Raw genomic sequence first — 15743 nt, 5'->3', positions numbered from 1 at the left:
CCAGGCTGGCCTCGAACTCACAGAGATCCTCCTGGCTCTGCCTCCCGAGTGCTGGGATTAAAGGCGTGCGCCACCACCACCCCCCGGCTTAAAATTTTTATTTTATTTTATTTTATTTGTGTGTGTGTGTGTGTGTGTGTGTGTGTGTGTGTGTTTGTAAGCCACATTGTATGACTGAGGAGGCCAGAATTAGGGTTTTAGGTTTCCAGATCCTGTGGAGATGAGTTACAGACAGTTGTGAGCTACACATGGGTGCTGGGAACTAAACTTGGGTCTCTTGGAAGAGAGGCAAGTCCTCTTACACGGAACCGTCACTTCAGCTCCTGTAACAGGTTTAACAATCATTGCTTTAAAGCCATTAATATGAGGTCTGGGAGCTGATTCAGTGGGTACATGCTTGCCTGCTATATAACATTAGATGTGAGTTTGGATCCCAAACCCCACAAAAAGCCATGCATGGGACATTTCTCTGTAATACCAGCATTGGGAGCTGGAGATCAGGACCCCAGCGACCTATCTAATGAGTGAGTTACAGTGAGAGGTCCTGACTCTAAAAGAAGGTGGAGGACTGGGAAGATGGCTGAGCAGGAGGGAGACTAACCTGAGCAGCAAACTTTGGTTTTGATTGAGGCCTTTTTGGCAAGTAAACTAGGAAATACATGTATACATAAACTGTGCATATTTTTGTTTGTAGTTATTTGCATATCTGTCCATCTAGGACTTTTTCTTCCTCTTTTGAGGCTGGGTCTTGGAACTTCCTATGTAGACCACCAGGCTGGCCTCAGACTCACTGAGGTCTGCCTGCCTCTGCCTCCCAGAGAGCCCTTATTTTCTCCCTATTACATTTGCCCTGGCTTCCTTCTTCTCTTCTCTTTAGTTCATCTCTCAGGAATTTTGGCTGATTTTTAGACATACACAAGGTATGTTTCCTAGTAGAAACCCCTGCTCAGTAATTGTTAGTTGAGGAGGTAAACAAGTGAAATAGAATTATTAATCGTGCCAAACCTTTGAAATAAATGTTTGTGCACTCAAACAGTGCGGTGTATTGGAGACCACCCAAACACAGGCCTCAAATGCAAATCTTTTTTCACTGTCAGGTGGGCTGTGCTACTCTTGGATGTTATGAGTTCCCTTGGCATGGATACCTGCTCTTAATTTGTCCTGGCTAGTGAGACAACTCTCTAAATTATCTAGTGGTGGGTACTGGTCATCTCCTTCCAGTAGGAAGGAGATGTGGGAAGTGATGGGGAAGAAGAGAGAAGATAAATACTTCATATTAGGGTGATAGTGCAGATATCACATCACTTCTTTGACGTGTACAAGTATGGTTACTTATCAGGCACATATCCTTTCTGTAATTCTGTAGAATGATTGCCTTCTGCCATGTGTCTAAGAGCAGTGAACCTAAGTACTGCCAAGTTTTTTTTTTGTTTTTGTTTTTTGTTTTTAAAGAAAGGGAAATAGACCTATAAGGGAAAAACAAAACAAAACAAAACAAAAAAACCTTTTGTTTTTGAGACTTGATCTCCTTTTGCAATTCAGGGTCACCTGGTTTTGTGATCTTCCTCTGTAGCCTCTGAATCCCGAAACTACTTGGCTGTAGGAAAGCCTTTATGTACAAAGGATGACAGTAAATAAATGACATATTTTAATTTTATTGTATAACTAATAAGAAACCATTGAATTGAGGCGTGACTGGTGGTCTGATACAGTGCTTAAATGTGAGGCGTGGCCATTCCTTTGTGCTGTGTTTAGGATGCTCTTCTCACACCTCTTCGCCACCTTCATGGTCACTCCAGAGTTTCTTATGATAAAGTTTTTTTTTTTTTTTTCTGTTGGTTGGAAATCTAATAGCTGTCGTTGTTACTGCCCGTCCGTGTCTGTCTGTCTGTCTGTCTCTCTTTTTTCGAGACAAGGTTTCTTTCTCTGTGTAGCTTTGGCTGTCCTGGAACTCACTCTGTATACCAAGCTGGCCTCGAACTTACAACAGAGATCTGCCTGCCTCTGTCATCACTGGTCAGTGCTAACTGTTTTTAAAGAGGTCACTATTTTTTCATGTGCTAAAGATGATTTTTTTTTTTTTATTTCAAAGGAATGATTTGAATGTAAAGTGTAGAAAAGGGGTTATCATTCTGTCATGGTGGGCTGAACCATGACTTTGACTCTTGGGGTACTCCCCTTTAATATGTGAAATAAAATAGATCAAAGAAAAAAAGTTATATAGTTGAACTTGAAAGAACTTAGATGTGCCAGAAACACAGGGGAATGCAAAGCCAGAGCAGTAAAGTGCTCTGAGCAAACCTGGCAGCCTGTAGTGAATAGCAAGCAGCTCACCTCCTCCCCTTGCTCGTGTCCTCCCAAAAGCCCTCATGCTTCTCCTCACCCCTCCTTACAAACCCTTTCTCACCTGGCTCCTCCCCACCACTTCCTGTCAGCTAGTTACTGACTCAGCCTCCTCACCGCAGGTGAATTTTATTTAATCAAACATATCTTTGCATCATTAAACAAACAGTCCATAGCATAAACAAAAGTAACACACCTTGAAATAATACTCTACAACATTTCCCCCTTTTTGTCTAAACAAAAAAAAAAGAAAGGTTTTAGCTTTAACAGAATAAGACTGTACACAATAAGAACAATTGTAAAGATTTCATTCACAATGTAATGAATTCCAGTTCATTTGTGTTGGCAGCTTAAAAGGAAATACTCTATTATCTATCTTAATGATTCTAAAGTTTTATACCTAATTTACTCTCTATCATAACTAAGGAAAACTACAACTATAACTATCTAGTCTTCAATTCCATCAAAGACCCCAGAAGGATAATATTATTTGAGTAAACAAAAGGTGCATTCCAAACAACTTCTAAAACTCTAGAATGACAGAGACATCTGACTGTCTGGACTGCAGAGCAACTTTGGGGCATCCATCTTCAGTCCTCAGACCCAAAGTATATGACAGACTTTTCTATGAAGCAGGAATTTTGGACTGTCATTCCTTGTTTTGGCAAAGTTCGTCGGTCACTTTCCTGTGTGTCCTACAGAATATCTGGCAGACTTTTCTGTGAAGCAGGAATTTTGAAGGACTGTCCTGCCTTGTTTTGGCCAAGTTCAACAGTCTTTCCTGTGTGTCTTGCATGTCCAGAGTCTGCACAGTACATTGTCAGCAGTCAAAGGCAAGAACAGTTTCTTTGCCTAGTGGCTAATCTTGCCACAGTGAAAGCAAACTCCATAAGGAGTTTCTTGAAAGCCCATCATCTTCTTTGAAGTAAATTAGTATTACCAGGAGCAGATGTATCTCATGTTCATCAAAAGCCCTAAGTTAACAAAACATTTTAAATGCCATATTCTGTATTTCTTTGAAAGGTTTGAAGACCATTTGTCTGTCTGTCTGTCTATCTATTTATAATATATCTCTATATGATCTGGAAAGCATACCTAACATATCTACAATTTTGATTGTTGTAAATGACTAACCACTAACCTATGTTTCCTGATTGTCCTATATAGTTTATAATAACAACTTTCAAAAACTAGAATTTTACCTTACATTTTAAAATGAACTGCAGAGATACAATACCTTAAACAAGAGTAGAAACACGTATACAATATTTGGTAACAAAAACAATCTTAAATTTGCTTCAATATACAAAACCATTAAACATGAGTGGAAACATACAGTGTAACAAAAATAACTAAGTTTTTTAAATCAATATTCTGTATTCCTCTAAATGATAACAAACATCTATAACCCACCAAATAACCAAAAACCATCCACAAACCCCAACTCTTAGGAATGTGGGTGTAGTTTTCTCTGTACTTCTCCCTGCTGTCTATGGACGAAGTATCTTTAGGGTCCCAGAGAGAAAATTTTGAGATAATGACTGAGTTCTGAGAAGACCAGCAGTAACTTTTGCTCATAGATATCACCTGTCAAGTCTCAGGGGGTCTCACCTGAGCAAATCTGATTCATATTAACCCTGAAGGAATCCACAGCCTCTCAGCTCCTGGGGGAACAAAACCCCAAAGCATTTCTGACTTCTATTTGACAAATACATTTTTTGACTTATTTTTTAAAGTTAAGGCATTCCTAAAATATCTAGATTGGTTTGATTTAGCAGTCCAGTTCACAGTCTCATGTGTCCTTGCAGCTGTCGTTTGCTTTTCTTTTTTCTTTCTTTGTCTTTTGCTTTTCAACAGTCAAAAAATTCAAAATCAACACATACAGGATCCCGACTATGTTTCCCATCTTACATTTTTTTTTTTTTTTAATATTTTACTTTTTCTTTAAAGACGATTTTTGAACAATTTATTTCTAGGACTGTCTATACCCTTTTTTTCTTTCTTTCTTAAGCCTGCACACATTGTTAAACACACTGTAATCTGTTTAGAGGTTTTTCCATTTGGATCTTTTACTTGGTAGCTCTAGTCTTTTTTGACCATAGGAGCAGACCGTAGGCTGATAAGGTAAACCTGGATTCTCCACACACTTGGCTCTTGGCTGGCTCTGCCTGCTTCTGGGGTTGTGAAAGCCAAGCAGAAACTTGCAGCTAGTCAGAGGTTTGTCTGACCAGGAACTATGTCCAACCTTCCTGGAGCTCTAGCATGCAGATGCGTGCACTACGGCAGGTGTTTTTACTTAGGTTTTTTTGTTCCTCCTTCATGTACTGGCTGCTCAAAAGATCACTTATGCACAAAAACTGGCCGAAACTCTTAAAAGAGCCACCCCCCCCCCTTTCCCAGCTTTCTTAAACCCTATGAGGAAATAAGGGCCTATGTTGGAACGCCATTTTGTTGGAGTTCTTTTGGCTCTTTTGGGGGGCCCACCACCCATCTCCCAAATAAATCATACATGGAGGCTTATTCTTAATTATGAATGCCCAGCCTTAGCTTGGCTTAGTTTCTAGCCAGCTTTCCTTAAATTAACCAGTCTATCTTTTGCCTCTGAGCTTTTCCTGTTCTCTAACTTCTGTAAATCTTACTCTTACTCTGTGGCTTGCTGTGTCACTGGAGTGGCTGGCCCCTGAAGTCCTCCTTCTCTGGCTGCTAGCTCTTAGATCCCTCTTCCCAGATTTCTCCTTCTATTTATTCTCTCTACCTGCCAGCCCCACCTATCCTTTCTCCTGCCTTGCTATTGGCCAGTTCTTTATTAGACCAAAAGGTGCTTTTCACTGGCACAGTAACACAGCTTCACAAACAAATGCAACATAAACAAAAAGCAGCACACATGAAAATCATATTCTACAGCACTGTAGGATATTTGGAGGGTCACAGAACCTTAGACTGGATTTGAGTTAGAACTGAGATTTTGACTGTAGTAAGAATTAAAAGAAGCAGAAAGGATTGTCTCCTATCAAAAGGGTCAAAGAAAACTTGTGTGTGCCTTCAAGAAATTTTTGTTGTTGTTGTTGTAGAGGTAAAACACAGCATGAAAATATTTTTAAGTTTGTGGAGTGTCATATCTTAAATTATCTTACTGGAAAAGTGTGAGAAAGAAGGACCCTGAGACCAACCAGACAACACAAGACATTTTCAGTTATTAGATGTTTGGGGAATTGATTCCTGAGGTAGAGTGTCAGCATCATCCACAGTCAGTGTTACTTACATGTAGACAGTATGACTGTATGGGAAGTGGACTCTGTAGCAGGAATCTTAAAAGTTCTTCTTAATAAGATCAAACCTGGAGCCAGGTAAGGTATTGGGGTGAATGCTGAAAGATCAGAGAAGCAGAATAGGCTACAGCTTCCTCACCTTGCCAATTCCTCAGCTGATCCTGTTTCCTCAAACTGGAAGCCTCTGAGTCCTCATCCAGAATGAATCTCAGCTGAACTGTGCTGCTCAAAAGCCTAAAAGCTTAACCAACTCTAGTTCCTGGTCCTCACGCCTTATATACTTTTCTGCTTTCTGCCATCACTTCCTGGGATTAAAGGCATGAGTCACCATGCCTGGCTGTTTACATGTGGCTTTAAACTCACAGAGATCCGGATGGATTTCTGCCTCCCAAGTGATAAGATTAAAGGTGTGTGTGCCACCATTTTCTGGCCTCTATATCTAGTGGCTGTTCTGTTCTCTGACCCCAGATAAGTTTATTAGGGTGCACAATAGTTTGGGGAACACAATATCACCACAGGACTCAGTGTATCAATTTTTTTTGATTATTCCAAAAAAGTTACGGTTTTAATTAAATGACTTTGAGGAAGAGTAAAATAAAGTAATGTAGAGGCAAAGAGAATGAGAAGGTATGCAGAAGTTTAGTCTTATATTACTGTAGAATAGGAAGGAAAGGGGATGTAGTATCAGTAGTACATGAACTCATAAAATATCCTGAATCTGGGAGGTAGAATGATAGAAAATAGGAATGTATTTGCTAAGTCAACACTGTGCTACTGTGTGTTGGCTTATGTTAGTTGTGTGTGGAGTACTGAATGGAAAAGCCAGCTTGAAGTGCAGGCTGAGTGGAGTAAGAACTCTGGGGCAATAAGGGGGTGTTCAACAGCTTTCTAGGAAGGGTAAGAGCTTGCATCAAGACTGGCTAGGAAGTAGGGAAAAGGCATGTGAATTCAAGGGCTGAAGGAAGGTAGGTTTTTAAATTGCAAAGCAGAAAGAAAATGATTTTAGATTAAGTGGGATAAATAGGGCACCAGAGTTCACATTTTAGGCTTTTTAGTCAAGCAGTAAACATAAGCCTTTAACATCATCAAAATAAGTTGTGGTTATAGCTTTGCCACAAGGCGTTCAGTAAGTATGAGATGGATCCCCAGGCGTCCACAATTTAGAACTAGGGTGGAATGGCCATCTTGATACAGGTTAGAATTTGAAAAACATTTCTGTCAGGTAATTCATAGATATAGAACCATAATATTTTAGTTATTGAATTGATGAGAATTTAACCAGGAAGTATAGCTGCACAGAATTGAAAAATTAATAATAAAGTAAAAATGATTTTTTTGTCTTAATAAAACGTTAATATTTTTCTAAGCACTCAAGCTGACAACATTGACTGTGTCAGTACCTTAGGGGATGCTGGAAGAGAGTTGGTTTTTAAGTTATTGCAGATATGAATGCTAAGCATGTTTCTCTTTTCTGCTTTGGCACAAACTTTAAAATTTTATTTATTTAAGATTTACTTTGGCTTTTATTTCTGAAATATCATACTACTTTTTACATAATGAGATTTATTTTTATTTTTATTTTTTTTGTTTTTTCGAGACAGGGTTTCTCTGTGTAGCTTTTCACCTTTCCTGGAACTTGCTTTGGAGACCAGGCTGGCCTGGAACTCACAGAGATCCGCCTGCCTCTGCCTCCGAGTGCTGGGATTAAAGGCATGCGCCACCACGCCTGGCTTAAAATCATATTTTTATACATTGTTTTTGCTGACCACACCTTGCTTCCACCTCCACCCATATAATAGTTTCCATCTATTTTCATGTCACATGTATACTATTACACTTTTTTTCTCCCTCCCCACTTCCTTAAGACCTTTTCCCTCTCTCATGGTTCCCTTTCTAGGTTCACAGCTTACTCATACCTACCCACATACATTTGCACATACAAAAATTAAAGTGTGTGGTATTTGTCTTTTTAGTCTGTGTTATTTGGCAATATAAATCCCAGTTCCATTTTCCTGCAGATACCATTCTGTATGTGTGTGCACCATATCTCCTTATCCATTTGTAAGTTGATTAACATTTAGGCTACTTTCATTCATTACTGCTGTTACTATAGTGTAGCAATGTGCATGTACAGGCATCTTTGCGGACTAGAGCCTAGGTGTGGGATAACTGAGTTGTATAGTATTTTCAGTTTTGGACAAACCTCTGTTCTAATTTCCATAGCGGCTTCACCTACATACTTTGAAGGAAAATCATAAAATCCCAAATAGTGAGCATTTTCTAGTTGAGTCACCTACCATTGGACGGTCTCCTGGGAAGAACAGCCCAACATTTCTGCTGTCTTGTGATTATACTTAGCTCCAGGGACTTTGTACTGTGGTGTCTGTCTATCTGTCTAATTTGAAAATAGGTTGCAAGAATCTTGCCTCTCGAACATTTAACTTAGTATACCCTTTCTACGAATAAGGTCTTTTTACCTAAGCTCTGTGAGTTAGCATGTTCAGGAAGTATGGGTTTCTATTTCATTTTGGTCAGTCAGCTTGGTCTTTCATTAGTATCCAGACTAAGATCATATACTACAATTGGCTGTTGTTTTCTCTCCTTTAGTCTGTAACAGCTCTGTCTTTTGTTGTCTTTGAGGACTACACACCAGTCACTTTATATATTTCAGTTTGTGTTTGTCTGATGTGCACTTACAATTAAGTTCAAGTTACACATTCTTCAGATAATACATCTTAAGAGAAATCTGTGTGCTCCTGTTAGTGTCATTACTTTTTTTTATTTTTTAATTATTATTATTGTAGCATGTATTTATTGTATAAAGTAAGGTTTAGACTAGTGGTTCTCAACCTTCCTAATGCTGTGGCCCTGTAATACAGTTCCTCATGTTGTGGTGATCCCCAACCATAAATTATTTTTGTTGTTACTTCATAACTGTAATTTTACTACTTTGTTACGGATCATAATGTAAATATCTGTGTTTCCTGATGGTCTTAGATGACCCCTGTGAAAGGGTTCGTGACCCACGTTTTGAGAACTGCTGATTGATACATTTCTACACACGCAGATAATGTGCTTTGATCTTCTTTACCCCTCTGTCCCTCTTTCTTGTCCTTCCTAACTACCCACTCCTTTCCTCCTCGCATATCTCTAATTGTTCACTTTTTATCCTCATGTCTTTGCAAAGACTGCCTAACTCACAGGTATTAACTTTTTATCACACATGAGTTTCCGATGCCTCCCAGAGGCCAGAAGAGGACATTGTGTGCCTTAGAGCTGGAGTTAGAGATGGTTGTGAGCTGCCTGCTGTGGATGGAATCTGAGCTCAGGTCCTCTAGAAAATATGTATGTGCTCTTTAACTACTGGGCCACCACGCCAGCCCCAGTGAAAAGATGTTTTAAAGCTATATAAATATTGCCAGATGTGGTGGCACACCTTATTCCCAACATTTAGGAGGCAGAGGCAGGTGGATCTCTTTTGTTCAAGACCAGCCTGGTTTACATAGTGAGTTCCAGGCCAGCCAGGACTACATACTGAGACCCTGTCTTAGAGTCTATAGATACTGGGTGTGGCAGTGCGCACCTTTAATCCCAGCACTTGAGTTTGAGACCATCCTGGTCTAAAATTACAGGACAGCTAGGACTGTTACAGAGAAACCCTGTCTCGAAACAAACCAAGTCTAAAGCTATGTAAATACTTTACTCATCAAACTCTTCTACCCTTGGTGCCCACTGATAATTCTGATCTGTACTAGTATTTCCTGTGATGATTGTAATATGACTTTTCTAAAACTACCACTCTGTTCATGTCAGACCCTCCCACTGTCTGAGCCAATCAGCAGGAACTTGAGTTCCTATTTTATTTACTGGGTAATAATCTTAGTGCTAGTGATCAAAAGATCCTTAAGTCAAATTAGACCAGTGAAAGCCTCTTCATACCAGCTCTTATGTCTTTATTTTCTGTGCCCCTTCCCTCCTTTAACTTTGTTTTAAAGTATTTTCTTTCTAACACATCCAGATTGTTTAGGGTTAGTTTTCACTTTCTGTGTCACAGCAGGACAGTTTCCATTTCTTAGGAGAGCTGTCATTTAAGTGTGCAGTAATACTTAGGAATCAAGATCTGGGTGCAAGGCAATTATAAAATGTTAAAATCATATTTTAGTTTTAACTGATCAAACTTTGTATGTCTAAACCATTGGATTCCAGTTAATAATAATGCAATATGAAATCAAAACAAAAAAGAAGTCTTTAAAAATAAAGAATGATTCTATTAAGTTGTCGGCCACACAGAATTACTTCATTTGACTTTAAGGCAGTGCTTTAACTATGGGGATTAGCAGTTTTGAAAACGAAAAGAAAGCAAAGAAAATACTTTAGTTATCGTTAGCAATAGTGTTATTCATCTGAAATTGATTAATAGGATGTGTATGTGTATATGTGCATGTGTATATATCTTCCTCTAAGATAAAACAAGTTATTAGTGTCATTTAGAATCAGGAAACTCAACTGAAATGATGTAAAACCAAAGACGTTAAAAGCCCTGTAATTATTTTCCCTAAAGATACACATGTTGTCGTCCATTCTGTTAAATATACAATGACAAGTACATAGTTGTAGGCTTACCTCATGCTTGAATTCTACTTAATTTTTGATGAAATAACTCAGTTACAGCTGGAGGCAAGAAATATACAAAGGGAGCCTGATACGATACATTTTGCCCTGTCAGAAAACAAGTCAGCTGCAATAATTTTATTTGTATGATGTTCAAGTTAGGGTAAACATTTATACCATGAAATATTTATCATTTATGTTGAATCATTGAAAACATCTTTTTTTCTAGCTTTTTAAAAAAGTATATTATTGTCACCCTATTGTGCAGTTGGACACCAGAATTTATTTCTGCTAAAACTTTCCCCTTCTTCCCCATCTTGGCATATTCTTTATTCCACTAGAGAACAATTCAATAAGCTACTTTGGATTTTGATACCAAAGTTAAATACTTCCTAATAGTAAGCATGCTGTATTACTGAAGCAGGAACAGGAATCTGTGATAGAGCCTCTGCCCTAAATTCCATTATTTTGGAGACAGTATGTTAGGTCTCAAATTTTAACCAAGGATGTCACTGAACTTTTGCTTTAGCAAAAATAAGCACCCCAAAAGTAGCAATCTAAGACCTTCCATCTCCTTAAGTTTTTAACAGTACTTTGTATTAAGCATCCTTTATTGCTTTACCACACCTGGTCATGTTGAGATCAGCTGTTAGAAACATATAAGCAAAGCACAGGAAACTGCTTATCAGCACATAGCTATCTCAAGGTAGAAATTCAGTCCCTTCAGGCCTAATATATGAGTGGTTCTCAGTAAAGTTATTTGAATTAATGATTTTCTTATCTGGTCAATTAATAGAGAAATAAAATGGTCAGGAAAAAAAAAATCTCTCATGGCATTGCTACAGTTTGTCTCCAGGGGTTCAAGCACAATAGGACATTTCCTCCTTTTTATTAAAAGACACTTAATGATATCTGGGGGCCTCAGAACTATATATTTTGGGGAGGGAAATAATGGTGGGAAGGGTGGGGAATGAAGAGAAAAGAAGACAGTAATATTGGTGGAAATATCATTGAAACCATAACTCTAACTAGAGGCAAAATTTTGCTTTGTGTTTCTATGAGACAAAATTCTACTACATTTTCAAAACATAGATATATTTGTTAATTTTAGCATATATTTAATTTGTAGAAAAAAATCCATTTGGCAACTTTTATTACTCTGTTTTACAAATCTATTAGTTCCATGTTCTGGGGAAAGAATAGCTTCTAATGTAGTCTGTCAGTAAGTTGTGCCACCTGGTGGTATTTTTGAGAATTACAGAAGGCAGAAAGCTAGTGCCTTGTGGTTCAGCCTCCCAAGTGCTGGAATGAAGGCTTGCTTTATACATTGCCAGAAATAATCTTGAAAAGAAGTAGGAACTAGAAATGGGCTCATTTTCTACTCACTGTAGTAAGAATTCCCAACATGTTTATTAATTTTTTTACATAGTTCCTAACTTAAACTGTTAGAGCTAGTCTCTTAAAGGGCTTTTGTACTATGACTTAAAACATCTTGTCTTCCCAGTTTCTAGTTCAGGATCCCATACTTGGTAGGCTTGGTATATTATATTTGAGGGAGATTATAATCTTACATGTATGTATGTCCATTACTATAAATTAACATTTCTCTTTGTATTTGGCCACAGATAATTGCAATGTTAAACTGTATGTCTAGCTTTCTGCTGAAAAAATTAAATTTCTGTTGAATTTTGCTTCAAGTCTTTTATTTTCAAATTGTAGCCAGTCAGAAGATGATTCTGGGTCAGCATCAGGCTCTGGATCTGGCTCAAGTTCCGGCAGCAGCAGTGGTGGAAGTAGTAGCCAGTCTGGGAGCAGCGACTCTGATTCTGGTTCTGACTCAGGAAGTCAATCAGAATCTGAATCAGATACATCCCGAGACAACAAAGTCCACGGAAAACCACCAAAAGTTGATGGAGCAGAGGTAATTCAGTGTAAAGTAGGATTTTATTTTTTTTATTACTTTGGAAAAACATATGCAGTTGACATTACTTGTATTAGAGTTTTTAGGAAAAAAATAGAAATTTATTTTTTATGGATCAGAAGCTGTAGCCATATCTTAACTAACTGGATTAAAAGAAGTAAATGGGGCTGGAGAGATGGCTCAGAGGTTAAGAGCACTGACTGCTCTTCCAGAGGTCCTGAGTTCAATTCCCAGCAACCACATGGTGGCTCACAACCATCTGTAATAGGTCTGGTGCCCTCTTCTGGTCATACATGCTGTATACATAATAAATAAATCTTTAAAAAAAATAGCCAATCTCTTAAAAAAAAAAAAAAAAAAAAAAAAAAAAAAAAAAAGAAGTAAATGGCTATAAAATACCTACATATGCAAGGAAAACATTTTCTGCCTCTTTAAGACAGAAGTTGAATTTTGTGACTGAGCTGTCATGGGCTGGGAGTACAGTAGTACAGTACAGCCCCTGCCTAACGAACATGAAACTCAGATTTAGTTTCTAGTACCACAAACACCAAATGATAGAATGTAATTTCTTGGATAGAAGTAAAGACTGCTTGAGGTAGTCTTGTTAGGCTTGCATGGTCTGCCCTCAAGGTCTGCAGAAAGGGTGCTTATGGCTAATAGCAGGAGGACTTGACAGAAGTGTTCACTGGAAGTTACTGGTAGAAGAGACCAATGTTGGAAATCAGCAGGTCACTCACTGCAAGATAACTAAACCTGCCGTACTTCATGGCAGTGAATGCTGTATCACTCAGAGTCCCAGTATCCGGTGAACTAAGATGCTTGGATCAAAAGTATAAATCATGTACAGCTTTGTTAATGGAGAGGACCCCCCTCTACCATCCCCTCCCAAAAAAGGTCAAAGTGTTTGAGCAAAAACTGCGTAGTGAAACGATTTATATTTTGACCCTGGCTTTTCACTTTCACATAACACAGAAGAAAATGGGTAACCACACTCTGAATAAGAGTAATATATCACATTACCACTTTGTTTTGTAATATAATATTTGAAGCACCAAGAGCATGATGGTTATTACATACAAAATCCAACATGCCATAAGTTTCTCATATTCACTTGAAACTCTGCATTTTATTTCATTGTATTGCAGGGACCCACATTTATATAATGAATGAGGAAAATAATTTACTTTGAGGGGTGTAAATGTTAGAACTATAGTTTTTAACCACATTTCAGCTCTCCCTGGTTTATGTTTCTGGTACAGTTTTGGAAGTCTAACCCTAGTATTCTGGCTGTTCAGAGATCTGCAATGCTGAACAAGAAGCAGCCACAGCAGCCACAGCAGCAGCATCCAGCTTCATCTAACAGTGGATCAGAAGAGGTAAGTTCATTGCTAGCTGCTATTTAAAAGCAGACTGACTCACTAAATACGATTGCTCTGAATGAATAGAAGGAGTCCCTGTATTTAGATACACGGATCAAGAATCTTGGCATATAGACATCTTTTTATACCAGTATTCCTACTTTCAAAGGTTAATAACAAATCGTGGAATCTTTATGTGCGTTTTGCTCATCACAGCCAAACAAACAAAATAGCTAGGTTTGGTGGTACCTGCCTGCTGTCCCAGCTCTTAAGAGGCTGAAGTAAGGGGGATTGTAAATTATGAGCTTGAGACCAATCTACCATACCTGGGAAAACACTGTTTCAGAATAAGAACTAGAGAAGCCAAAGGTGAAATTTCAAGAAATATTAATTATTTGAAATAAATTTATTCCAAGAAATAAAATTAAATAGGCTTAATTGGCATGGTAGTATGTGTCTATAATCTTAGAACTTGTGAGACCGAGGCACAAAGTTTGTGACTTGGAGGCCTTTTCTTAGTGCCCCATCTCCAATATTTTGTATCCATACGTAGACGCACACATATTTCAATGGATAAAGACATACTAGTTTTGTATAATGGGCCTGGACTTGTTACTTAGAATACTTGTGTATTTTCTTAGTTTAGTTTCTATTGTTGTAATAAACACTGACTAAGAGCAGCATGGGGAGGAAAGGGTTTATTTCATCTTATGCCTCACAGTCATCATGAAAGGAAGTTAGGGCAGGAACCTGGAGACAGGGACTGAAACAGAGGCTGTGGAAGAGTGCTGCTTAGTGGCTTGCTCTTCAGGCTTACGGTTCAGCTACTTTTTTTAATACCTCCTAGGACCTGCCATAGTGACACCACATGTGTCTAGGCTAGGCCCTCCCTTATCAGTCATTACTCAAGATGTCCCACAGACTTGCCTGTAGCAATCTGATGGAAGTGTTTTCTCAATTGAGGTTCCTCTTCCCAGTTGACTCTACCTTGTGTTAAGTTGGCAAAAAGTAACCACAAAAAGTGTATACTCATTCACATGGTACTTTGATCTGAAGTATTCCCAGTTGGTATATGTTGTTGGAATTTATTAATATTTAGTCCATATCCAGTATAGTACTATAGACATATCCTACTATGGATTACTTTACTCTCTGTCAGTGTACATATTTGTATATATTTGTGTTTTCTAGTATCAATATACTTAAAGAAATTTTATTTTATTTTATTTTTTTACAAGATTACTGGCATGCATGCCACTTTTTGGGCAAGATTTATTTTTATTTATGTGTACATGTCTTAGTTAGGTTTCTGTTGCTGTGATAAAACACCAAGACCAAGACAACCTATAGAAGGGCTTATTTGGGGCTTACAGTTGCAGAGGGATAAGATCCCATCACCATCACAATGGGGAAGCATGACAGCAGGCAGGCATGGCACTTGGAGCAGCAAGCTGAGTTCACAACTTAACCATGAATAAAGAAGCAGAGACACGCCGGGCAGTGGTGGAGCATGCCTTTAATCCCAGCACTCAGGAGGCAGAGGCAGGCGGATCTCTGTTAGTTCGAGGCCAGCCTGGGCTACAGAATGAGATCCAGGAAAGGCGCAAAGCTACACAGAGAAACCCTGTCTCAAAAAACCAAAAAAAAAAAAAAAAGAAGCAGAGACACAAACTGGGAGTGGCCCAGTTTTGAAACCTCAAAGCTGGTCTCCAGTGACATACTTCCTCCAGCAAGGACACACTTCATAAATTTACCCAAACAGTGCCACCAACTGGGGGCCAAGTAGTCAAATGCCCAAGATTATAGAGGACATCTCATTCAGTGTATGTGTGTCTGTGTCTGTCTGGGGATGCATAAAGAGACTATGGGAGATTGCCAGGTCTCCTTGAGCTGGAATTACAGGCAGTTGTGAACAACCCCATATGGCTGTTGGGAACCAAACTCTGGTCATCTGCAAGAACAGCAAGCACTCTCAACTTGTCTGTCCAGTTCCAGAATTTTTATTTTTAATTACTACATAGAAATTGTACATGTTTTGAGGGGAGATCCTATGACTACTAGTATCACTAGGCCTTGTGCATAGGGAAGCACTCTGTTATACCTCACTGCAGTCTGTCCTCTGACATTTCAATGTATGTACACACTGTAGTAGACAAAGGTTCTTGGAATGCCTGTTACCTCACACATGCATTGTGTTTTTGTGTTGGGAACATTCAAAATCTTCTCTACTGGCTACTTTAA

General features: G+C 38.6%; 1 protein-coding gene across 2 annotated transcripts in view; it reads left to right on the top strand.

The window, feature by feature from the left end:
• The window catches only part of Chd1 (chromodomain helicase DNA binding protein 1), a 79834-nt gene that overhangs the window by 10326 nt on the left and 53765 nt on the right, over positions 1 to 15743 (top strand). The window contains exons 3-4 of one of the 2 annotated variants that reach the window (XM_052750699.1): positions 11943 to 12144; positions 13440 to 13520. In XM_052750699.1, coding sequence (XP_052606659.1) covers positions 11943 to 12144; positions 13440 to 13520 — 283 coding nt within the window. Of the gene's footprint in view, positions 1 to 11942; positions 12145 to 13403; positions 13521 to 15743 lie in introns of both variants that reach the window. The other variant, XM_052750698.1, reaches the window with a different exon arrangement.

Source organism: Peromyscus californicus, unplaced genomic scaffold (assembly GCF_007827085.1).
Source record: "Peromyscus californicus insignis strain IS unplaced genomic scaffold, ASM782708v3 Scaffold_22__1_contigs__length_63687245, whole genome shotgun sequence".
In the NCBI taxonomy this organism is placed as follows: Eukaryota; Metazoa; Chordata; class Mammalia; order Rodentia; family Cricetidae; genus Peromyscus; species Peromyscus californicus.
This window is presented reverse-complemented; position numbering and strand designations above follow the sequence as displayed.